The sequence below is a fragment of the Mastacembelus armatus genome, chromosome 11, assembly GCF_900324485.2.
Source record: "Mastacembelus armatus chromosome 11, fMasArm1.2, whole genome shotgun sequence".
Lineage (NCBI taxonomy): Eukaryota > Metazoa > Chordata > Actinopteri > Synbranchiformes > Mastacembelidae > Mastacembelus > Mastacembelus armatus.
In genome coordinates, this window is record NC_046643.1 from 13728800 (window position 1) to 13756616 (window position 27817).

At 39.2% G+C, this 27817-nt stretch overlaps 1 protein-coding gene across 5 annotated transcripts in view; it reads right to left on the reverse strand.

The window, feature by feature from the left end:
• Positions 1-410: 410 nt before the first annotated feature.
• Positions 411-27817, reverse strand: part of trps1 (trichorhinophalangeal syndrome I) — a 101136-nt gene continuing 73729 nt past the window's right edge. For all 5 annotated transcript variants that reach the window (XM_026299957.1, XM_026299960.2, XM_026299959.2 and 2 more), the window contains exons 10-11: positions 7747-7869; positions 411-3884 (exon numbers count right to left, since the gene is read on the reverse strand). In XM_026299957.1, the coding sequence (XP_026155742.1) occupies positions 2298-3884; positions 7747-7869 (1710 nt within the window). In that variant the 3' untranslated portion in view covers positions 411-2297. The remainder of the gene's footprint in view (positions 3885-7746; positions 7870-27817) is intronic.

Consider the following 27817-nt stretch of genomic DNA (forward strand, 5'->3'; position numbering starts at 1 on the left):
TTCCTTCCTGTCTTTCATTTTCAGCCTCTTATTATTTCCTTCAAAGGAGTGTCTTGGTGATTTTTTTTTTGTTTTGTTTTGTTTTCTAGCAACTAAGGCAGCAAGGCTGGAGAAGTGATTCTCTTTATAAAAATAAACAAGATGGCCACTGTGTTGCTTCTTTTTAAAGAACAGAGGGGCTTTCATGGACCTGAATGTTACTACAATCTCAATGACAAATGTAAACCATGAGAACTCTGAGATTTGGTTTAACAAGGGACTCAGTTTGTGGAAATGGTCTCTTAAGAGCAGGCGGGTCCTTTTCTTTCACCGTGTTTAAAAGATGGACTAAAGTGGCAAATAAATGGCAAAGGAGTGAGATGAGTTAATTGGTGTTGAAAGCATTTTGATAATGTAACTTTACAATCCAATCTTGTCTTTTTTCTTGAATATGACTTAGTTCTAACATGTAACAGTTCCCGTCCCTAGAAAAGGCAACTTATTTTACAGATTTTATAAGACGCTAACATGCTACATAGAGGTAACCTACCAAACTTTCAGCAATATGAGATAAGCTGAATAAAACACTGTAGGCAGGAGGCTCTGTAGACTCAATAAAGAGTAAAAGTTTATACAGTTAACCCACATAACTGATTCTTTAGATAAAATTTAGGGTTTTTCTCCCTAAGTCTCTATAAAACCATATAACCTAACAACATATATAAGACATACAGAAAAAAAAAAGTTACATACTAAGACCTCCTTGATCTATTAACAAATAAAGACCATGTTGTATATAAGAGAATGTAACAGAACATGCTAAAACCACTAGACCATTTAACATGTAAAAATGATGTGTCACATGCTATGAAACAGGTGGGTTGGTGTGCAACAAGTGTGACCCCTGAGGACTGAAAAACCATGCGCAAGCCTTCATTATGTTTTATATCATCATTTGGGGACGGATACATCCTTTGATCCTCACACACATAAATGCAATTACACATATGCACACATACACACAACCCGCTCCTTTTCCTGTACCATTTCTGTTAAGCGGCTTTTATCAATGTAACAAGTCTCCTTAAGAACGCAAACAACAAATAGCTCAAAAACAAAAGAAAAAAAAATTGTCTAATTTTTTATAGTACCATTTCCTGCAAAAAAGCATTATTGGCCTTTACAAAATAACATATTATATAGGAAATTGTAGCAAATTGCATGTTTTGTACTATAACATCCTCAATATTATTATTACCATTATTATTATTAATATAAATGTTAAGCAGGTTAATAGATGGTTGTTCTATTAGGCAGGCAGCCAGGCACATAGCTAGTATCATGGCACGGAGGAAGATAAAAAATAATGTCACTTGGTTCAATCCAAATGGATGAAGAGAACACTTCGGTCCGGCATTACACCGGATTAACCAGATACTGCTTTAAGCAGTTCAAAAAGTCATGGTCAAATCAAACCAGTCTCCCATTTCGGGGCACTTTGCAGCGAAGTTGATTTAGCATTGATCCAAGAACATGTTTCAGTAACAACAGGGCACAAGTGAAAGAAACCAACTGATCCTTTTGTACCAAGGTCACACCAGCTGAACTGCGGCCCAGAACAAACTGGTTTAACTCTGACCAGTCTCAAAGTGTCAAAATAAGTTTTGGTTTTTTCTTTTTTCCCATTTGCACAGCATAAAAAAAGTCAAAAACATGCCCTGGACCAGAACAAAGCAGGTCTAACCAGATCAGATCTGGTTGTACCATGATAAAACAGTCTGAAAGATGCATCAGACTAGTTTGGATTAGCTTGGGGTTCAGTTTAGCATGGTGCATAAGAAATCAGCTCAGATCAGTTTAAGTGTTTTGTTTCTAGCATTGCTTATTTTTTGCTCTGCTGTATGGTGGCTGTGCAAGTGCTGGGCTCCCCAGACTCATCCCAAATGAGACCAGTCCAACTTTCAGTTGAGCTTCCAATCCTCTTACTGGAAAGCACATGAAGTGGCTGTTTATTAAAGGTGATTTCAGCTGCATGCCCGGACTCTGTTGTTAAATACTTGCCACAGAGCTGTCAAGTGACCATCACTCAACACAGGATTCAGGCTATTTCTCCAACTGTCCCTGCAGCAGTTCAGTGGGATCCTGCAATGATTTTTGACCATTTGACAGCTGAATGCTTCCAGCATAAGGATGTATTCCATTAGTGCCCAGGATAGGCCCATTTTGACATGAGCTAGCCTCCAGGAATGTGGAGGCATACAGCTTATTCATCCAATAAAATGCTTTCTTAAAGGTTTGTGTGAGTCAAAGGCATCAGATTAATTACTCTCAGTGTTCTCATCTAAGTTTTCAGACTCAGCAACAGTTGTAACCTTGATGGTTTTTTTGATGCCGTCATTGCTATCAGATACCATTTCACCTTCTAATTCCTCTGCTTTTACTTCCTTTTCAGCTCCTGTTTCATTATCACTGGCATCACTGCCTGTATTTTCTTCTTCTCGATGATCATAAGATTCTTGTGTCGTATCATCTTCACCTGTGACCTCATCATGATCACCTCCATCGTTTTCCTTTGGAGTCACACTTCGACACTCGTGCTCTGACATCACAGCCTCAACCTGAATTTTGTCATCTTGTGTTTGACTCTTCTGTTGTGATGTCTTGTCTGTGTACCTGTGTAAGCCCCTTTGTATGTGTGTGGTGAAATCATAGCGATCCACACACATGTGGAGGCAAAAACTGCATTGATATGGTCCCTGGTCGCCATGGCAACTCATGTGCAGGGCATACATGACCTCGTCTAGGAAGTAGATCCCACAGTGGATGCAGCGATTGGTCAGGTCATCCTGTGTGGCCACTTCCACCATTGCTCGATTCAATGAAACACTTGTCTGACTTTTTGTCAGATGGTCCTTTTCATCCTTTCTTATCTCCTCCTTCTGCTCCCCTCCTTCATCTGACCTCTCCTCCTCCTCTTTTGTTTCTTTCCAGTTATCTCTCAACCTCTCAGCTAGAGGGGACTCCTGCCTTCTCCTCTCTGCACCATTTGCGGAAATTCGTGCAGAACTCGTATCTCTTTGTCTTATCGCAAGATCCAAAGGAGCATCATTTTCTAATGATGAGGAGGAGGCTTGTGGATGAAGTGGGGGAGGAGGATAGTGAGGAGGAGCTGGAGGAGGTGGGAGAGGAGAGTAGGGAGAGGCGGAGTAAGGCACCATGTAGCTTTGCTGATGATGCTGTACCGGAGTCACCATTGCACCAAGATAATGAGCATTATTTCCAAGGCTACTAGGGCTGCTTAGACTACTGATACTGCCAGAAACCCCAGAGTTGGCTGCCATTTTATACTTGGTCCAGAACCTGAGCCAATCGGACTCAGGGGTCAAATCAGGTGAGAGGGTTAATGGTAGAGGTAAAGGGAAAAGGGGATACTGGTATTTTTCTATGGGTGAACCAGGAGGTGAATAGCTTGATGGTTTGGATGGACGCAAGTACTTTTCAATTGGACTGCCCCTTTCTGAGCCCCCTCCTCCTTTACCTCCCTCTATCTTGGATGTTATCCCACCCTCAGTGATGCCCCCATTGCCTTCTGGTACCAATGAGGAGGGAGGATGTGAAGGGAGGAGAAGAGGAGGCATGCGTCTGTGGATCTCCAATGTTTGACTGGCTAAGAAGGCTTGAGTGGCTCTGGGTGAGCGTGCACGAGGCGAAGGCTGCTGGTTTTTGACTGATGCACAGCTTCGTTCCGACTCCTCCCCATTCATGCGCTCCTCACTGGTGATGCGTTGTTGCTTTGGGGCGGGGTTTTCAGATGCCAGCGAATCAGGGTTGAGGCGTTTCCGGGTTCGACGTCTGATAATTTGTTCACCATTATTCTGCTTTATGATGTTTAGAGGTCTGGGTGTCTGGAAGACAACAAATATGGAGAAAAAAGATGGTAAAACATTTAATAATACTGAAGCCATCATCCATTTCCTGTTTGACATTTTGACACTGCTGCCATGACTTTTCCCATAAATTATTAACGGCTGCATATGTGAACTGACCGAAGAATATCAAGCATAAACAGCCCAGCTTTATATGAATTGTAAGTCACAGTGAGTCAAACTATTGTACTGTGTACAAGCTCTGCCGTGGGCACTGTGCTCGGCTTTATCTGCTGTCAGTATAATGTGTAACATGATTGTTCATAAAATGTGCAGGGTATTTTTTTTTATTTATTGTAGAGCATGGCCTGGTTTCATGTGATGGTTTGTGCGCATGTCAGATCAGTGATTCTCAATGACTGGTTACTGGAGCGCACCTCCAGACGGTGCATTCATCTCAGCATCCTCTCTCTCATCTCATCAACTTGCCATAATAATTTTTCAGCACAATGACAAACGAATTATAAAACAAATTAGTTTGAAACTAGAAACAGGCCAATAGTTTTCACTGTGAAATGAAATTTTTATTTACCCTTATAGTATTTGGTATTAGCTTGATAAAGTCTCTCACTCTCCCTGTGGCTCTGACAAGTGTTTGATGACAGATGTAATTCAAACCCTGAGTGAAGATCTACAACTGTAGCTACTCCTTCTATCAATTCATACAAAGCAGAACTGGTTGAAAAGAAATTTTCTTAGTAAAACCTTTCAAAGGTAGATTCAAGTTTTAGTGGAGTGACCTCAGTATAATACAATGACACACCAACTCGAGGACTGTGCTTTTTACCCTTACCACAAGGGGGTGCACTTACATCTAATGTAAACAGAGTTTGCCCTTATGACTCAAGTTGGACTTCATTGACAAGTCATATGCTGACAGGCATGTGACCACATGCCTTCATTGATGTCTTCACTACAATCAAGTAATCTCTTCCACTCAAAGCATATGGTAGGTTCCTATGATATATTTTTATTATCCGCAAACTACACAATCAAAAACATAATAGCACCAATGAATTACATAAACAGGTTTTAAGAGCCTAAAAGAAACTGTGATTAATCAACAGTCAAGAAGAATAAAAGTTGCTCATTGACATTCATAAATAAAATTTCAGCAGCACTCCTTGTGAATTCAATTTCCCCACTGGGATTAATAAAGTACTTTATATTTATGAATGATAAAACTTTTTTGATGTTCCATATCAAAAATACATGCCAAAATTCAAAACAGTCAAACATTTCCAAACAAATAAACAAAAGATTGTCTTTCCTGAACAGTTTGAAGTGTCTTTTAACGTGTCTAACACTTTTCAGCTCAACTGTAATGACTTGCTATCCATTTTTATTGAAGAATAAATGCACATTATACACAGTGACTTCAACATAGAATTAAAAAGACAAATTTAACTATCAAAAAGAGAACAGCTTTTCAAAGATTGAGAAATATTTCCAGTCCATTCGATTTGACAGTCTCATACAAATTGAAATTATTATTATTATTATTATTAAGTTCTGAATGCTGAAGATCTCAGGAGCTGCTTTATAGCCTCGTAATAAACTATGTCCACATAGAGCCTTTACATCACCAGTGTGGTGCTAGTAATTCTTTTCTGCATCTGTATGCAGTGTGTTTATGAATATGGTGAGGACAGTGTCATTGTCAGTTTGGTGTGTATATCGGTCATTGTAGGACGGCTGTTGAAAGAGAGGAGAGCACATTTGCGTAGACTCCTGGATCATTACCATACACAACAGTTCATGAGACACATTTTTCTTATTCCTTATAGAGCACAGGAGTTTGTGATTCTACCTAAAGAGGAGTGAAGAGAAAACCAGAAAAGAATGGAAAGACAAGAGTAAAAAGGAGACAGGAGGGGAAATAAATGAGAATAGGGAAAGAATAATATATGGCAAACAGAAAGAAGCAGTTGAGGGAGGAGAGATGCAATAAAGAGGAAAAGAAAAATGAGGCAAAACAGTGAACGATGAACAGTCCAACGCTGGGTCCTAATTCTATACTACAGACTAATTCTGAGCAGGATATGATTTGTTCATACTGGAAAAAAAATTATAATGTAAAGCCTCTCTAGTCAGTGTAGACAATCCTTAATTGTAAAAAGCAATGCAAATATTATGTAATGGAAATGTAAAAGGGGAAAGAAAGATGATTTCTACAGTATATATTAGCATAAAAACCAATCAGTTTTACTAACTCCATAGATAGTCTGTTCCTTTAATCAACACAATATATTTCACAGTAACAACTGTTGGTCTAATGTATGTAAAAAGTGAGAACAGTAAATGTGGGATTTTTGTGTGCAACCAAACACACGTAGAGGGAACTTGTCATTTTGTCCACCATGGTTTTTAGGGCATGGTCAGACAAATTACCTGGGTTGTGTGTGTTATCTATTATTCCATCTCTTCTTTGATGTTCTCTCTCCTAATCTGTGTGTCTCTCTCTCTTTATACACACCCTCCCCCTACATTTTCTACTCATTCTTTATGTTAATCCTCTATTTCTTTGGCTTCCTCCCCTTTCTCTGTTTGTCTTCTCTGTCATACCTCTCCCCCCTTTTATATCCATTTTTTCCCCTCCCCCTTTATTCATAACTCTCCCTTCCCCTCTCTCACTCTCAAGTGTTTTACTAGCTGCTATCCTCTCTAATAATGTGTGTAGAGCGAATAAAACTTTTATTACGGGATATAAAATATGGTTGTCGTGAAGATTGCCAAGAGTAGAGGAGCTGGAACGTGATTGGAGCAGCAGATGAGATGAATGGGTTGAACTGAGGACAACTGCAGGGGCAGGAAGGAGTAAACTGCAATAGCTTGTCATCCTCTAAGAGGTCTGTAGAGCGCCATTCGATGATTGAAGCACAGTGCTCTGGGTTGAAATACATTCAACCCCCTGATGCATCTATTAACACTGTGATATATTAGGTTGATAAATTATTTTGTTCACTTTGAAATGTTACAACCCAATCTCAAAAAGTCAATATGTGAGCATGTATCTGAATACATAAATGTATGTATGTATATAGGCTGTGAAGGCCTGCTCCACATCAGTAATATTTGTAAACCCTTGAGTTAAATAAGTATACTGAAGTGTGAAATTAGCTTAAACTCTTTTAAAACATAGTCAAGGTGAGAAAGCTCAATATTCTAAAGTCAACTAAATTCCAGGCTGGGTCTTTATCTCATCTGTAATTCACGAACTCTAATTAAATTTGGGATTTCCATAGACTTTCCCCAGGCTTAGATGGTAAAGTTGATTCATGCCATCATATTTCTCACTCCATGGAACAGGCTCACAGTCACTGCTGAAATGGTCTGTAACTCCCAGCACCCTGCAAATCAAATATACTTTTTCCACAATATTACTTTTTCACAGCAGGATTCACAGAATATATACAAGAATTTAACTGCAGTATGCATCATTTAATTTGCATCACAACCTAATCGGCCAGACAGGAGGAATGATAATTAGTGGACGAAACCACACCGTGGACGTACTAAAACACAGAGCAGTCTATAAATGGTCTAAAGTACTGGGTGCCTGACCTAGAACAACTTTTATGAGTGTGAATGTGCAGGTTAGTGGAGACGAGTTCAATACTGGAAATTAACTTTTGTATGATCATATAACTGAGTTTCAGCTCACTCCTGTCCTGAAATTTAAAGCTCCTCCAGCATCTCTCCTTTAATTCGTTTGAAAGGTGATCAACAAAAACAGAAAATTTCTATTTATCTCCGCAGTTTGTCTACTGTAATCTACAATGTAGTTCACAACTAGTCTGAACGCAGCATCTGTCTGCAAGGTGGTGTGTTCTTGACTTACCGAATGTAGTTTTTGGTATAAACCACATGCGTTGCAGACGTAGCCTCCATTAGCATTCTTCCTCCACAACGACGTCTTGGTGGTCAAACAGTTTGCACAGAAGACCCCACTACCTCTTCGCCGCTATGGAGGAGAAGAAGAGACAGAAAGAATGGGGGTGGGGGGTTAACTAAAGCTTTGATGCCTTTTTAATTTTCACACCACTTGACAACAACAGATTGGTTGCAAGGTTAGGAGACAGAGATGGAGAGAAAACAGACTGGCTTAGTGGCAGAGATATGATATGCCCTCATATATCATGCCTAATGAGAAAACCCTGTCGTTCTCTCTATAGAACAATGTTAATAAAATACCAAAATGTACTTCAATAAAAGCAAAATGATGCGGTTGAGCTGAATAACTTGTGTGTGAGAGATGCGAGATACTGTGGTAATTTTTTTTCAAGTACTCCTTAACAGATGTGGAAAGAGATTACTTATGCTTTCACCTTGAAGCATAAAGTGTTTTCCCTGTTTATCTGAACTGCAGCAGGTACTTTACAAGCAAGTGTTCGACTTTCACTGTATTAGCCTCATAGACACACACCTCTGTCTCTGCAGTTCGTGGAGCAGTGGTGCATAGAAAAGCAGTGCGAGCGAGGGGGGGCGGGGGGTGGGGTGTAAAGGCCAATTGTCGTGGCAACGTGCTCCATCATAGTAATGAGCCAATCACAACGTTTCTCCATCCCATTAAGTCTCTGGCCCCATTCACCACCTTTATAACCCTGGGAGGACAGCACACGTCATCTTTCTCCTCCGTGATTCTGTTTCTCGCTCTATTGGCCAGTCTGCCCAACCACTGTTTCCTCTGTCTTCTCTAAGTTTTTATGTTAGCATTACTACTTTCCCATTCATCCCAACCCTCTTCCACTCATCTTCAGTTTTTAATCCCTGTTTTGATATTCTTTCAGTGTGTTTTACTAACATGTCAGTTTAATCAATAAAATACCAGCATTTCATAATTCTTTACAACTGGCCTTTGTGTTGTGAGCAGTTTTGTTGTGATTTTCGTTGTCGTCACAGTAGTAGCTGTAGCTGCAGATGATCTGACTATGTTTCTGTTAGGAAATTCCTGCTGCCTTACTGAATGTGCCTGTGGGTATGGTTCACAACAATCAATAACACATCTTCTGTGTGTCATCTTTCCTGCTCTTTTGTTTTCTGTTATCCCAATCTGTTTCTCCCCCTGTCTCCATCATAGACTTTGCGTCCACTGGGACCTTCTCCTTTCAGTGCTGGCTTCTTGTTGCTTTAAGGCCATGACAGTGCTGAGAGTTTAGCATATTTTAGAGGACACTGAGAACTCGGTGCTAGAAGTTAAAAAGATTTCAACTTTTCACAAAATAGCACCACTTCAACCAGCTGTTCTGCAGGCTCAGAGCTACAGATGGAGCCACTACCAGCTCTTCCACCAACATCTGTTTCATGCTGCCAGCTAAAAGCAGAAGAGCCCACTGGGCATAGCATGGTTCAGTTTATTTTTGCTGTTTCATGTACTACAAGGATTACAGCACAATTAAGCGCTTTACATTTTCTCTGGGAACAGACACCACATGCAAACAGTATGTTCTGAGTAATGCAGTGCAGATGCATTTGAAGGACAACGTTTTTCAGCTTGTTGTAGAACCAAATAGGAAAATGCTCATTTTACATAGTGGTGAGAACATTCAAATGTAATAGCAAAATACATATTGAAGACCTAAGGTGTAAAACCAAGATTGCACACATTCTACTGCAACTGAAAACTGGTTTAATAGTTCTTTTGTTCCCTTGCTGTGACATTATATCATCTCATTTCTGATGACACTCTTCATAATGGAAAACATGTCTCAGCCCCAATTTGTGTATAATTAAACTTCCTTTTGTCAATAACACAGTATGTAACAAACAGTTGAGCAGTCCTCTCAGTGACACACTCAGCCACAGTATGCATGTGCCTGTATATGTGTGCACACACCATACGGTCGCCACATGTAGAGAGACAGAGCCAGGTGACTGATTGATGTACACTTCCTGTGTCTCTCTCGGTGTATATGTGTGTGTGTGTGTCTAGTGTTGCAAGCCAAACAGGGCGTCTGTCATCAGAATTCAGTTTCCCTCCGAGCACCCAAATCACTCACATATGGCCCCACAGCTGCCCCTCATCACAAGACATAGACACCTGAAAATATTTGCTCCTAGGAAATCCAGATTTGGATGAGGCCACAATCCAATAAATGTGTGTGTGTGTGTGTGTGTGCGTGTTTTGAGGGTATTTTGGCTACCCCAAAACTGTGCTACAAGGACAGCATGGTGTGAGTGTTGTGTGTGCATGTGTGTTTCAGAGGGACAGAGCTTCAGGTGGTTATTATCTTCATGATCTCTATCTTCTTTTTCAATCATCATCTGGCTGGCTGGAAACATAGCCAGCTTATGCACTCACACAAAGACACACAGTTCTATGTTTATGCATTTTAATAATATATATATATATATGTATATATATATATATAAATGTTCTCACCACTATGCATAGACAGTACTGTGCAAAGGTTTTAGGCATTAAAAATACACAGGAGATGCTTTTAATATAAATTACATAAATTGTGTTTTCATTTATAAATTAGCTTCACACAAAGTGCAGTAAAGGGAACCAAACCTAAATCTAATCAGTATCTGCAGCTCTGCCCTTCGCTCAGCAGCAGCAGTTCTCTCTGGTTTGACCTGCACGCAGTTTCTCCCAGTTCTTCTGTGGATTCAGACTGTCCTAATGTTTCTGTCTCTTCATATGATCCCAAACTGACTCCACACTGCCCAAATCAGGGCTCTTTTGGTGTCAGACCATCTGCTGCAGGACTCCTGGTTCTTTTTGCCTCTTAAAATAGTTCGTCAGGAACTCTAATGGGTTCTTTATGGACTTCTTGTACTGCCCAATGGGCTGCACAACGAACCGGGGTTCAGTCTGACCCCCAATGGTGTTGTGTGATAAAAATCTAATACATCTAAAGTGCCTAAAACATCTGCACAGTACTGTATATATATATTGACTTTGCTGTATTTGTGTGCTTGGTGTATTGCTGTGTAGATACAGCATGTGTGTATAACACAGCATGTTATTCTGACTGATTACTGATACCTGGCCTCTTCCACTCACCTCAGACTGCAGAGGATGGCTGCTGGTAATTAGAGCTCTGGGTCTTAATGGCATCAATTTATCTGAGGACTATGATACCGTTCAAATAGCACCACCAACAACGCCCTCTGACATGCACACAGTCAGCATGTCCATGCAGAGGCACACACACACACAAATAGGTTCATTAGTCAGGAAGTTAAACTCTTTATCAAACTTCCTTCTAGCCAAGCCAAATGCAAACCAAAAAAAGAGAAAGAAAAACTTAAAAAGTGATAGTTGCACACAAAGTTAACTAAGAAAGTGTATTTGAGTGACCAATATCAACACTTATTATTATCATTATTTTCATTACTTATTTATTTATTAAAGTCCTCTCGATTCAAATCAAATACAGAGATAAAAAAATGATGATTTAATCTTCTGATTAAATTATCAGTATTAAAAATGGGTGTACTTCATGAATATACCTGTGACAAAATGTGCATTTTCTCATAATGCCCATGAAAAGGCCAGAAGAAATTAGTACAAGCTACTCCATGGCAGACTGCACATAAAAAAACATTTATTGGTTTAATAACTTCAGTTACAATCAGTTTGGTCAGTCTTTCTGCTCTCACACAAACAACTCAGGCAGAGAGTCTTTTTCCCTTGTGGCTGTCGATTTAATGAAAGAATGCATAAAAGAGGCAACATGACCTGACTGTTGTTTGTATGGAAAAATATTTACTTTAAAAAAAGGTTTTTATATTACATGTATCTTGCCTGTTTGTGAACAAATGCAATTTCCCAATTTTAATTTTGTTTTTATGGGTTAGGACTGTTATGCCAACTTTCCATTAAATGGGTTAAAATGATTGCTATCCTTTAAACTCAAACAGAAGTTATGGGCTGTTCTCAGTACTTTTCGTGATTCTACTCATAAAATGTACTAATAAATTATAACTTTATTCTTCAGAATCTGATTTTATTCAAAATCAAAACATATGGTGCAACCACACAGTGGCTGAACCTCTCAGCTGTGGCTTTGAGTCCACTCAGAGATTCTCCTGAAGCCATAAATTTACAGATGTTATACAAACTGTTTAGATTGCATGGTCTTTTAGATCTTTATGGAAGGGCTGGCCTGAAGAGATAAGTATCAACTGGTTTGGGTTCTGTAGCACATTCCCTCACATTCACTTTCTTTAGCCCTGTTGTTATAGTTGCCATCTGCAACCAATGTACGGTGCCATCTTTTTTACTGGTGGTCTAGCATGACCTAAAATAATTTCAAGCAGGCAGACTGGTGGCCTATAAGTGAGCTTCTGTATTTCAGTCTTTATAACCATTAAAAATATACATTTTTTTCAATCAATGAAATATCTTCTTGTTAATGAGAGAAGTAAAGTAATATTTTCAGAGAAATTTGTGCTAAAAAAATGCAAGGCGTGTTGCAGTTGGGGGGGTGTTTATCATGTACCGGTGACAAAAGAAAATACAAGTGAGGCTTGAAGTCCAATTGCAGGAAGAGATTTATGTGTTTTAAACTGATTAGATGTCAAAACACAGCTCTCAGACAGGATTCTACCACTCTGAAGAGTTTTCATGTCAGCAAATGTTTTATCTTTTGTGGTGACAATTTCCAGTTAAACAGCAGAAATATGTGTTCACATTTTAAATTAATCTTCCAAATATGACAGACCAACGCAGTATCTTGCTGAATCATGTTATATTGTGCTGCCAAAAAAAGCCAAATCAGGCTCAACCATGAAGTTTATTTTAAGTAGAAGTACCACCATTGGCTTTGAATATAGAAAAAAAACCAAACAAAAACAACCACCCTTTCAGGGTTGAATTGAGCAAATCTGACCAAACAAAAGAAAATTTTAATTTTACATGTTCAAATAAAAAAAAAAAAATTATCAAGGTGCTGAAGGCTTTGATGTGTCAAACTGAAGAGAGAGAGACAGACTGAGGACTGTACTGAGAAAGAGAAGAAAGAAAGAGAGTGAGGCGCCCTGCAGTCTAAAATAAATTTAAAAAGAGGGTTTTCTAAACAAAGTCTTTCAAAATGAAATTACATTTAATTCACTTACAGAGTAAGTCAACCCTCCTTTTAACACACAAATGTATACACACAAACAGTGACGCACACACTTACACTGATACATGCACTGACTTACATTAAATCAGCAATTATTTAATCAAGCTAGAAGACTAGCTGGAGGAATTAACTAAATTCCATACTGCCAAGTCCAATATCCTATACAATGGATCAGTCTCTCGATCCCTCCCTAATTCCCTCTCTCACACACACACACACACACACACACACACACACGGATGTAAAAGAGAAGAACAAATAGACCTGTGTGCAAGGATACGGGGATGGTTTCAGATAAAGATTCACCAAATGAATCCTTCCAACACACACATGCAAATGCAAACACACACACACACACACACACACACACACACACACACACACACACACACACACACTGTGAAAAGCATCTGGGACCAATCTAACAGAGACCTCCCCGTAGGCCAACCATCAACTATTTGTGTGTATGTGTACGTAGGTCTGTGTACGTGTTACGCATATGGCTTCAGAAGTCCATCTGTGTAGTTTACTCACAGACTACTGTGTGCATTTAAACTGCTTCTCCTAATAGAATAAATGGTTTTGAGTGTAATGATTTTAAGTTGATCTGACTAAGTTTATTTGACTACTTTATTCTTATTCACCAAGGAAAAACAAGAAAAAACAACAACACTTTAAATAATAACAACCAATGTAGAGCCCAAATGGCATGAAGCCAGTTAAACAATTATGATCTATACAAGTTAGTAGAGATGAGAAATATTAACTACAGCCTAGCAGAGAAAAAACTGTTGGAAAAACAGTCCAAAAACAGCAACCTGCCATGGAGGCTGGATTTCCTGCTGATTATCTACACTGATGACATTATCAGTGAGGCGGGGAGAAACTAGTGCAGCAGCAAACTTTTAAGAATGCCCTGCCTCTGGTAGCTCTGTGAAGGGTGCAACCAAATGACTAATTATCCCTTCAGGAATCCTCAGACAATTAAGAAAGGACAGTGATAATATACTGTAACAAAACATGATTTGATTTGAATCATTTCAAGTCCTAAAGTGAATCCTGTGAACACTTCCACAGAATAAAAGAAACTTTATTAACTATTACTATTGACTATTATCACTATTAACCAGTGAACTTTGGTGTAAACCTCAAGTCCAGCACAATCACACCAATACACATAAAAAAAGCACAGACATACTTCCAAGCCTTTCCAAGCCTGCTACTGAATTTTCAAGTTACATAGCTGAATTGCTATCAACAACAAAGTTTTGTATCAGTGTATCAAAACTATTAAAATGTCGTTTGGATTTCTGTGGCAGTTAAATGGCTAATACTATGTGAAAAAAAAAAAAAACAAAAAAACAAACAAAAAAAAAAAAACAAGCTTGAATGCAACTTGGCACAATAAAATTCCTGCTAGATGGAAAAAGGCCCGTCTGTGTCCGAACACAGCACCTACTGCCCAGTCGCACTGACCGTGACCTTCAGCTCGGTGTGCGACTGCTCCAAGCTCGCCTCCACACACAGCATGCAGCTCTCCACTAACAGCCTGCTCCAACGGCCCTCACACTCCCAGCACAATGGTATCAGTGCAGCACACTGAGCAAGATCTCCCCTATTTAGAGCCCATGGTGACAGAACTTAAAGAAAATCAAATATCAGAACAAAAAAGTTTGGTGGATGATATAAGACCATTTCAAATCTGACATTTGCAGTTAAGAGGAATGACAAGTAAGACATGAATAAAATCCTTCCTCAGACATTTAGCTATGCAGAGTGAGCAGCAGATGAGCTTCAAGGCTCTAGTGCTGTGTTAAGATGTTGGATTTGTAGTCTTCTAGTGCAATAACAGTCACAAGGGCATCCCCTGCTCTAAATAAACACAGTGCATATACAATGGTGTATACTGATGGCATGTATGTATACTGACAGGAAAGTTTTCTTCGAAAACAACTTTAGCTCCTTCAAAACAGTCTAGAAAAGGTCAAGCCCAACTGAAATTAAAGTTATTAACACCTGCCATATTATTATAAGAAGAAATAAATAACGTGTCATAAATCATTCAGATAGGGGCACCATACAAGCCACATATCTACAAAAAGTCAGTTTCACTTCGGCCAAGAAAATCAGGTGTAATGACACCTTTTTCCCTCCTGCTTTAGTCCGGCAGCCGAAAGGTATAAGCAGGAGAAAAGTGATGATCGCTTGTCATTGATCGGCTTTGATGGCCATGGAGACTGTGATAACGATGACAGTGGTAATTTGTCTTATGCTTCTGTATCTGCACCTTGTATTGGTGACTGTCACTTGGTAATTGTGTTTCGTAGTATTTCAGTTTCATGCGAGTTGCTTCTGTAAAACCAATTGCCCACTGGGAGAAAACAAAGCTGAAACTTAAGACTTGAGTAGTGTGTGATGTGCTGAGAGTTTGTGCAATGAGAAAACCATAAATATACAGTTATACATTCTCTTTGTGTTTACATGTGCACGTGGGTGTATGTATGTGCTCATGAAGGTGCACCTGTATGTGTGTATATGTGAATTTGTGTGAAAAAGAGTGAGAAAAGGAGAGTGACAGCTGGATGCCTAAAGAAAACCAGCAGCAAGATGACATCACCATGACACATACAAACATCTTCAATTGGCACCAAAGGAGAGTGAGGTCAATGTCTTTCTCACACACACACGCACACATGCACACACACACACACACACACACACACACACACACACACACACACACAGATGTGGGCCACAAAGTTTGGCCCACATCCCTGCTTTCAGTGTCCTTTCATTCCTTCCTTCTTTGGTATCACTCTCTTCTGTCCCTTTTACTCTTCCTGCTATGGTCTTTTCATTAGTCATTCTCCCTGTGTTAAGTTCATACCGAAGTTGCTACCTTTTGTTGCACAGCAATGAGAATCTAATTTCTGTGTCACAAAAATGTGCATGACTTGGTACATAAACACAAACTAGGCCACACATATGCAAAATCTTATTTTCACTGATCTAATTCTGATGTTGCATCGACTTTACATTTATGTGTTCTGGGTAAAAACCTGATAACCAGTGATCTGTGGGGGTGGAGAGAGAGAGAGTGGAAAAAGGCACATTAGCAAAAAAAAAAAAAAAATCATTCTGCATAGATCTAATTTTGATAAACAGCCTCTGCATACAGGCATGGGGTCCATGGGCTATGAGGCAACAACTGTGTACACACAAGGGTGTGTGCTTGTGTCGCGTACTTGTTTGTGCAATCAAATGTGTTTTTGTCTCTTTTCTGTGTGTGTTTATCAGGCAACTCTTTCTATAAAGCTAAAATCAGTTTCAGCTTGATAAGATGGTATGAGATATACTATGTGTAGTAATACAAGTCTTCCTGATGCAGAGACAGGGCACATAATATACTAAGAAGAATGAGAAATAGAGAGCAGAACATTAGAGCTCCTTGACTTTCCAAATCAATCTCATTTTAAGGTCCCCAACAAAAACCAGTGTTACTTTCATAGCAAAACCATTTCTGTTTACACGTTCTTCACCATGTGAGTATCACTAAAATAGCATGTAAATGGAATAAAAAGCTGAAAATGTTGAGCGTTATGGATCCAAAACAGTGATTCCCAACCTATGGGGGCCGGGCCATATGATGAAGAAAAACAAGGCATTTCTGTTACATTAAATTATGTTTATATTATAAGAAAAATTTGCTCATGTCAAGCTCAGGTCATAACCTTTACAAATGAGTCATGTAGAGACTTTGCTTGACCGTGAGTCACAAGTTAATAAATTTAAGAATCAGTGATGTTGTATTAACATAGATTAAACTGAATTAATGAAGAATTAAAACGAATAAAGCTGAATTCCCATTATAGCAAAAAAAGTTTTGCTTTTTCCACTATAATTGATAATTTGTATGTTTTATCTGGTTCTGAGCTAAAAAGCTACTAAGCATTTTCTTGGTTAGAAGTTATTTTCCTTATCTAAAATTATATTTCTTTCCTTAGAAAGTTTTCTCACATTCGTGTCTGGTGAAGTGACCCACTTCACACTGACCAGTAAAGCACCATGGTAGTGTGTGTGTGTGTGTGTGTAACAGAGAGAGAGAGAAAAAGAGAGAGAGCAAGAGTGGGGTAAGAGGAAGTGTGTGTGTGTCATTATGGAAAGGCCCCCGTAGATTGGGCATGCATGTTGTAGCAGTGCGGGTTCACATCAAACACACACACACTCACATGCACACACTAAACTCACACGTAATCTGGTGTAGAAACCAGGACACTGAAACCTTCACTCACCCCCACTACCCAAAGGAAAAGAGAGAAACAGAGCGCTATTATAATGTGCATCCCTAATACCTGTAGTATTATCCATTGGTATTAAGTGTCTTATTAACTATCTTAGACTCTGTTTTATTGTTTATGTGAGAATGGTTCAGTGGGCTGATTCCCACACAACACAGACCCACATGGCCCACTCAGGTACTGGTTTGCTAGACGCTGCTTCACTAGTATTGCTGCAAAATCAAACTGTCATGTGGAGTGGTAAAATTAACATTGCCAAAATGCTGCAAACAACCACAACCTAAAACATTAAACTCTGCCCTCTGAATAAAGAAGCAAATTTCATTTTTAACGGGTATTTATGAACAGTAGAGGACAGCACTAGTGTGTTTTATCTCCAAGTAGAGATAACAAGTAATCTTCTAGCAAAAATTTAGGAGAATCTTATCGACAGCTCTCACAAACCAATGCGCATTCACCTGTAGGCAAACTATAAATATACATACTTCTTATTGTTACACAGCTATAAATGAATAGTTACACTGCCAAACTCACTGCTCTGTTCAGACTTAAAGGAAATGTTTCTACTTTGATTCCTAATAGTAAGACCTGTGATCAAATGAACACAACTGAATGTATGTACAGCATACTATAACCCTGGATTCATTTACAGCACCAGCCATGTTATTGGTCAGATGTGGCTGTGCTGTTAGGGATACAGTATGACTGTAAAGGTAAAAGTGAAGTATGTCATTAATGTCTGTGATGGTTATTTAATGCATATTGATGAAAAAAGTTGTGGCACATCAAGAGATGATATGTTATTGTAGCAATGTCCTTGAAAGTTAATAAGACACGAAATATACACCCGCTGATATGACAAACAACCTGTTTCCAAATTTCCATTTTGGATTTGAAGATAACAGCTGTGGAGCTAATTGCTCAATACTGTTTTAGTTTAAACATGGTAAGGTGTGCACTGGTACACACCTACAATGGCTTCAAGCTTTGCCTCACTGAAGAGTGAAGGAGAGGAAGACAGAGAAAAACGGTGACAGAGTATAAATAAGTAAGAAATACAAATGGCGTGAGGATAAAGACATAAAAAATGAAGTAAAAGAAGGAGGAATGAAGAGAGAGGAGAAGAGGGTAATTCCTACCAAACTGCATAATGGATAGCACTTTAGAGTATTACGTCTCAAAACGATCTCACACACACACCACACACACACTGCCTCGCCAAATGACTTTATCTCCCCAATTAGCCCTAGTGGGGAAGAGAATGGGGGGGGGGCGAGGAGGAGGCTGGGATCCAGAATAGAGATTGGGGGTGGGGGAAGTGAATGGATAAGTAGGGAGGAACATTTTCACAACATCACTGCAATTTTTTAATATTTTAAATTCTGTAGGGGTACTGAAAAAATGCTCTCTTTGCTAGATTTTAATTTATGTCTGTCCAAAGCAGAATTAATTATTGTATGTACTTTAAAATTCACCAATCACTACATCTGCCTGTTGCCCAGTTTAGTCGTTTGTCCACCTATTCACCTGCCTGTCCGCCTGTCTCTTTGTGTGCTGTCAATACACATATTGACAAGTGAAGTAAACACAGAATTTATGGCCACAACAAATACAAAGAGAGAGAGGAGGCGCGAGAGAGAGAGAGAGAGAGAGAGAGAGAAAGAGACAGGGAGAACAAGGTAGTGGAGGTTGAAGGGTTCACCTCTTCGATGGAGTATAACATTTTCGCATTTCTGCTGCATGTATGCGTGCACATGCGTGTGAGCGTGTGTGTTAGGGTCAGAGGTCACGGCAGTGGGAAATGAGCAATACTGAGTGGGCACACAGGTCAAGGTGAACACTGAGCAGAGGAAGGCGCAGGAAAACATACACACAAATACACATACACACCTGGATGTACACACAATGCTGGACAGTACAACTGGTGCTCAGTAGCGTAAAGAGGCTCCACACACACAGGCACATGGACATACGCAATTACCGAGAACAATACACAGTCCCTGAATTATTAGGTGAGCAAAAACATTAAAATTCACTTTCAACTGTTTCAATTTTAAACTGAAAAAAGTCCAGCTGTAATAAAAAAAAAAAAAAAAGGAGCAGTAGCCGTCACAGCAGTTTTCCTAAACACATTTCAAGTATTTAGCCAGCACAGCAAGAACACAAAACTTTGTCTATATGTTTATCAAAATTGTGTAAAGAAATATAAAATAGTGTACCATCCCACTGAAACCAAAGAACAAACAATAAGTCTAGGCAGCTCAGTAAAGCTGGTTACAAACTAGATGATTTTCCAAGCATTTCTCAAGCTGCTCACTCTCATTGGCTATTGTGAGTATTTCTCCCCAGACAGGAATCGTAATTGTGAAACACTTTTGATATCTATTGATATCGAGCCTCTAACCTGATAAGGAGCAGTACAACAATCGGGTTGACACCACACACTTCAGAATTATTTAGACAATTAGTTGTGACAAGCCTTGAATAGGGCCATGCTCCTATCATTGTTGGAGGGGGCAAATTGGGCATAAAATGGTCTAGTGTTTGGCCACCCTAAGACCCATTCGTCAAAATACAGAGGCTGTACTGCGCTCCAAGTGAAACAACTGAGCAATACTTCCACAGCATAATGATGAGAGCAGAAAAAAATAACTTGAAATAACATGATATATTTGGTAATGAAGATTTTGACTCTAACACTAAGAACACAGTAAAAACTGAAAAAATTGTCTATACAAATATCTTTCTCCACTCTGCCCATCTTCTGATGGCTCCACCTGCGATCTATCCACCTTGTATTTTCCTCTTTATTCAGTCCGTAGTGGAAGCAATTCACACCAAGAGCCCTACTACCCGTGATAAAGAGTGCCTGAAATTAATGAAATACAGTGACCTTTAACCATCATTACTGCGGAGCTGACAGTGCTGTAGCATTTCATTATGCAAACCTCAATATGACTGTGCACAACCATCAGCGACCCTTCAGAATACTGCAGAGTGCTGTTGACTGAATGCTGACATTGTTCCTGGGAAGTGTCACTGATGGAGAAGTCAGTTTGTTGAGTAGGGGCTGCTTTGTATGATCCACCAAGTTTAAGTGTGTGTGTGTGTGTGTGTGTGTGTGTGTGTGTGTGTGTGTACTTGTGAATGCATATAGGGTACCACTGTGAGAATGCAGCGCTCAGGATACAGCTATATTATTATTTATGGGGAGGGAATAGAGCTGGTGACACTTGTTATACAGAGAGACAGCTTTAGAAACTTTCAAAAACCTGCTGTATGTATACACAACTATGCATTAAAAATCACACAGCATGTCTAGGTAAAAACACTCCCACATGAGAAGCTGGTAATTTAAAATTGGCTTCATATTCTCAGTTCAAATAAAAATCTGCTCCAGGCTTGCTTGTTCCTATAGACCAGTTTTCCTGGGAAGGAGAAAACTAAGTGTTTGCAAACTCAACAAGGTTATGTGCAGTGATTAAAACAAATAATGCATTTAGTCATATTTTTTTCTTATTACCACATTCTGTAGCTTAGTACCATTATGAATAGGGCTGCAACTACCAATTATTTTTATTGTTGATTCAGCGGTTGATAATTTTTCCAATTGTTTAGTGGATAACAATTCTAAATCTACAAACATCCTAGCAGCTCTGTAAGATTTACAGCTGTGCATTGAATATGAACATCTGCATCAAATGGCAATTTGTAATATTTTTTGGGGAATTTGACTAAAAACACAAGCCATGTGTGACATACTCACATGGCTGTGCTAGATAAAATGTCAGAGTCATTGGGATTCAAACAAATTTCTTTTCATAGCAATCCATAGCTGTCAAGTCATTAGTCATCACTCTTTCCCAGAACCTAAAGTGATGTCTTCAAATTGTCTGACCCAACGATCCAAAAATTAAATCTTACCACTTTACAAGAGAAATCACAAGGCAAAATACACCAAAGGCAGCAAATACCTCATTTGAGAATCTGGAACTGCATTTGGCATTTTTTCTTGATAGCTCATTTATTTATTAATCTTGTCAATTCACTATTACTATTCACCAGTTGTGAGCATATGTAAGTACAAGAAAGAAGTGCATTATGCTAGAGAGTGGTTTCAGAAGTTTAATTGGGCAGAATCTGTTGAAAAAAATGTATTTTTACTGTATAGCAAGTAAATCTGTCATTTTGGGCTATAAAAGATATAACTGACTTAATTATGCAGCATGGTAAATGGTGCTGTACTATGTTTGTGTGGCTGTCCGTAGGTTTTAATTTCATTGTCTGTGTGTTTCTAAATGTCTATATATGCTAATGTATAACTGTGTACAGATCTCTGTTTGTCACTTTGTGTGCGTTTGTTCTATGTCACCACTGAGGCTGCACTGATGCTAAGTGGTGCAACCAACCTGGAGCCAGCTTGACATTTTCCACCTAGACAGGCCCTCAGGGTGGAGTTAGCGCCCAACACATCAATATCTGAATTACTCTAACCCCTTCTCCAGCCCTTCCTCCCACTCGCTTTCTCAAAGCCCTTTCGCTGAGCTGGGGCCACACACAAAACACATGCTCAGAGAAAAGACACACATACACATTCTTGGGGTGTTGATGGCCATACTCTAGCTGTCAGGAGGAACCAAACAGATCGGCTATCCGCTAAGGACCGTGTGCGTGTGTGTGTGCGTGTGTGTGTGTGTATAATCGATGTCTAATCTTTGTTCTATTTGTTCCAGACACCGCTATGTACGATAACCCTCATGTTATCACAAAGGGAGAGAGAGAAATGGCTGCTTAGGGAATATCACATGACATCCTATTTGAAGAGAGATTTTGAATGTTGTGCTTCAAACAGCTCCCCATCTACTGAGAAAACAGCATTCACACAAAAAAGGTGTCCTATCTAGCTTTAAAAACTAGTTGATATGTCACCTGAGGCCTTAATTGCACTTTTGAAAAAAAAAAAAAAAAAAAAAAAAAAAAAACTGTCTTACATGTGACGCACAGCCCTTGCCCGCGACAGTCAGCTCTATCAGCAGGTTTGAAATCATCTAGAATCGAGCTCTGGTGGGGCACCACCACAGGAAGTCTACTAAACCTGCAGTAAAAGCCAGATCTAAACGTCTGAGGTAGATTCAGGCCTAGTGCAATAATCACACTTACGGCAACGTGCAGTTTCTATCAATAACATAATTGTCAACAAACTCATATCTCCAACCTCTATGAGTTTCCTTACATGTAGTGGTTTTTAGAGGTGTTTAAAATTTTATGTCTGTTATATGGCTGAAATAAACAAGTCTAATCAAATGTTATACTACTAATAAACTTGTAGGTTGTTATGTAGGAGTGTTCACGCTGATTCATATTTGTTTGGGATTTAGGGTTAAAACACCAAAATGCACGTATCAAGAAAATCATTTGTGAAATAAACTATTTCACAGATTGCTGGTATGATGGCAGTAACTGCAGTCTGTCAGTCAATATCTTGCATTTAGCTCATGCAAGCTCAAGTTCAACCAAGAAACACTGGCTGTTTGGGTCATTCAGAGGAGGTAGAAGGAAAAAAAAAAAAGCCACACTGAAAAAAAATTTATTAAATTCAAAAAAACCAATAACAAAAGTCCTTGTAATAGAAACAGTGGTTCAAGAAAACTACAAAGCAGACTTTTTCATTTTCAGTGAGAAATGGAACTGGGTCACTCAAGGACAAGGAATCTCCATTTTTCTCCCTGTCTATCTCTTCGTCTTCTTCTAGAAAGCAATATGAGAAAGGAACATAACACGAGAGATACAGGGTGAGGGAGGACAAGAAAGAAACTAAAAGAGAGACACGGGGAAAGAGAGTAAACCAATTACTGCTAGTGAATACGATTTGGTACTAACAGCTTCATATTATCCACCACACACCCCCACGCACGCACACGCATGCGCACGCACATGCACGCACACACACACACACACACACACACACACACACAAAATCATTCATCTGGATGCAGCCTGAGGGTTGACTTATTCTCCTCACACTACTAAACACACTCTCATAATGAGACATACACACACTTGTACATGGACTAAAGACACCTACAGCCAGCAAATACAGAGACCTTCAAAGTAATAGTTATCAGCTAGTCATTACTGATAGAAAGAAAAAGGGAGAGAGGAATGGGATGAGACAGAGGCTGATCGAGGTGGATGGAGAGCCGGAGAGGCAGGGGAAGAACATTAAAGATGGAGAGAAACATACACAGAAAGAGAAAGAGACACAGAGAAGGGAAGATGCTTCCATCCGGAGTCCAAAGATTTTCTTTTTGTTTTTTATTTGTTTTTACTTTCATTATTTTATCTCCTGTTATATCACTTCTCTCATCTCTTCCCAGTGGGAAAACAAATAAAAACAATAGAGACACTATAGGTTGGAGAGGAGTAAATAGGAGAGAGTGGGGAGAGATACTGATCATTTCCAACAGTATCTGCGCCACAGACATACAACACAGACAGGTGGAGGAGGTAATATTAAATGTAATGACATGTGAAAATATGTTTTTACTGCAGCTGAAATCCAGAATAGTCGGTCAGACTATTCCTCTGTGCACCTATTGTTAATGGTGTCATGAGTAGACTATGCAGAGCTGAATGGCTGCATCAGTAAAAGGGTTAGGGATAAACACATGATCCAAACACAGGCATCACTGGTAACGTGGACCTCTGTAAACACAGGATATTAGTTTTACATATTTATCCAGGAAGCCACAGCTTGATGCTCCCTCTAGTGGCTCAAAGCTTCTGTTAGAGATGTACCATCATCGAGCTACAACCTCCTACTACATACTGTAGATTTAAGACATGGCATGGGATGGGATGCTAGAGGATGGTGCGTGTGAGTGTGTGTAGGAGTGTTCACACTGATTCCACATATTTCTGGCAAGGATGCGTGATAAGTTTTGATACTATCATAGTAACTCTCCCTGGTTTTCTATGCCCATAAATGTCCACAATTGTGCACTGCAACTGCAAGCATGACATTATTTTAAAATGGCAGCCGCCAAGTTGACAAAGCTAAATTGAGATTATCCGATTCTGATATCACCAATGAATCAGCAATAGTCTGTGTAGGCAGTATAGGGTTATTTCCTGGCATAGACAAGTTCTCCCTGTGTCAGGTGATTGACAGTAAGAAAAAAACAAAACAAAACTGAAACAAAAACCACATTAAGGTTTCATATGATGGATCATTAGTCATTACAAGCTGATTTTCAAACTAAACATCAATGCAAGCAGCAGAAATTCTGAAGTACCTACTGTATAAGTTACAATTACAATCAACGTCTTGCAAGCTTGCTATTGCAAAACCGTGCTTCTTTAAAACTATTCAACCCTATATGGCGCATACTATAGTTCCGCTCTCTAACACAGCCATGGTGTGAAACACAGTGAGCTACTGATTCCAAGAACTGCCAGTTACCTTAAATCTACCAACACAGATGAGCAAATACACAAGAAGCTGGACATCCTGGACACAGATGGACAAAAAAAGCCTGTAAACATCCACTGGATGTCTACAGTGCAGAAAACTGACTCTTGTGTTTGCTCGTACATGTATGTGTGTGTGTGTGAGAAAGAGAGGGAGAGAGAAAGAGAGACTGTGTGTGTGTCCATCTGTTGGCTTTCCATCAGCTTGGTAATAAAGTGTTAGGATGAAGACAGGAAGCAACACACGTGTACACACCCACAAACCAACCCATCCTCCCCCACACATACGCACACAGTGAGCAACAATGTTATGACAATAACTCCGAGTTTTACAGCCCACTGTAGCTGCACATCTGGATAACATCAGGACACACAGTCACAGATAAAGAAAGACACACACACACACACACACGCACACACACACACACACACACACACACACACACAAGCAGCGTAAGCGAGAAGTACAGAGATGATGTCGAAGAAGAGAGATGGCCAAAAGAGAGCGCACATAAACACACTGCCAAGGAAAAAGGCAAATATCTTGTCTTTCCTCTTTTCTCTCTCGCCCTGTCTTTCTATCTATTTCCTCATTGTTCTCCCTCTCCCTCCTTCCTTCTGTTCAGTCTGTCTCTTCTCTAATCCTATACGACAGAGACACAGAACACAAATCTCCCTGTTGGCAGAGGAAGAACAGTTTGTTTCTACTGAGAGAAAGAGAGAGACAGCGGGAAAGGGGGGAAAGAAGAGGGGAAGAGGGAGACAAAGATTGACTGTTGAACACCAGTTGAAGTGATTTATGAGGTTGGAATATGTGCTGGAACATATGTAGACACTCCTTGTCTTTCATTCATTCCTTGCAGCACACACACAAACACACACACTCACACACACATACAGACGTGCACATAACAGATCGTAATCTTTAGCCAAAATGAGTGTGTCTAGCAAGCTGCAGGTTGTTAGTTGGTGTACAGTAGACAGATACACATTGTGCAGACACACAGTACATCCTCTGTAAGTTACAGCCATTACACATGAACCGTACTGCACACAAATCACACAAACCAAACACACACACAAACACGCACACATTATATTGGCAGGTTACATTCAGCTTCTCTGGGGAGCCACATTTCTAAATCATTTGAGTTATGATCCAAAAGACTTTACTAGAAAGGCATCCAACCTAAAATTAACGTAATGAGAAGATTCTACCGAGACAAAAGAATACCACAGTCTTTTTCCAAAAAAAAAAAAAAAAAAATAAAGGAGAAAACTCACAAAAAATGCAACTGACCTAATGCTTCAGGGGCTTATTGTTTCATTACTTTGATCATCACTGTGTATTTGTTACATTAAAGGGACCACACTGATGCTAACTCCTTTGTAAAGTTTATAGTTTAGATGCAAACACATTTGCTTGTAGTTTCTGCTCATGCTAATGTTTCTGAAATGATAAATACATGATGATAAACCATCATCTATTAGACATGCATGTTGTGTTATAGCTTCAGCTGTAGCAAATTACATCGAGACATAAGACACACAACTGAATACAGCTGTCGGTCCTACCATGAAATACACTACACAGCCAAAACAAATCACACAATATTAAACATTGTTTTGTTTATGCTTAAAACAAAATGGGTATTTTTATTTCCAAATACAATAGTGACCATTTTAACAGTTAATTAACTTAAAGTGCCTCTTGCTGTGAAATAATCCAGGTACCTGTGTCTGAACTTGTCATGTATTATGCTAATAACAAAATAACTGTGTTTATTTTGGAATTAAATCTCTAACATTAGTACAAAAAATAAATAAATAAAAAACTCACTTTCTATAAAAAGAAGTTTCAGTTACATGGTGACTCAGGCTAATGAGGAAGGTGCATAAAACCTCCCAGTTCTGCCAACCTGGAATTAATGTACACCAAACATTTATGAACTGGCAAGAGCTAGCGTTGACCTTTGCAGGCTGCATTGTAAAGCACACGAACATGCCCGGATATTAAGTCAGAGGACCAAACAAGTGTCTCTCAGCCAGACTCATGATGCACTTGACTGTTTAAAATAAATCAGACCATAGGTGAGGCAGCACTGCAGTAAGTACTCATACTGTGCATGTTCCGATCACCCATGGTGACCATTGAAGCTGAAGCAATCACTTAAAGTAGAAAGCCGGTAATTTTCTATGATTTTATTTTTAAACAAAACGCTCCTAAGGCTAGAACGAGATGCTAGTGGGAATAGTACAAACATGACAGAGATCATACACATGCACAGTTGTCTCTGCCTGACTTCAGAGACTGTAAAAAGTGATGGCCATTCTTAGCCCTTGAAGACCTTTTTTCAAAAAAAGACAAGATTCCCATTTTTCATAGCGAAAAAACATGTCAGCCATTGCAGCAGTGTGGCTCTCTGGTGTGTTTTAACAGTATTTGGACAACAATGGAGGTCTAAGGCACAGACAAATGAGCTCAGCCAGGGTCTGGACTCACAGACATTACAATTGGTTACAGTGTCTTCATGAGATTAATGAAAAATACTACAACATAGAAATTCACCAGCCTGATATTTTTTTTAAATTAATCACTTAGTCAAATTAACCCAACACAGTTTTGATTATCAGTTACCTGTTTAAGTAATTTATCAAGCAAAATAAACAAAGTAAAACAAAAAAACAAACAAAGGCATCTGAAAATTGGTTTCTAAAATAATATAAAGCTACATGTTATTTGTATCCCTAGTTAGGGGGAGAAAACTAGAACATTAAAGACATATTGGTCTGTGAGTGACTCTAATGGCACGAACTTACTATTTATTGCAGATTTGTAGACAAAACTGATAAAAATAAATTGTTCGCTTCAGCCCTAATGACCATGATAAGCACTGATGCTTTATTTATGCATGCGAAATCTTTTAAACTAGAGAAAACGCTCATACAGATTAGTATTTACAGAAAAGAGAAAAATAAATATCCAGGAGCAATATTGTGAAAGCTTTAAAAAAAAAAAAAACAGCTGTAATTAATAGCACTAATATGGAAGCAGTGATGCAGAGAA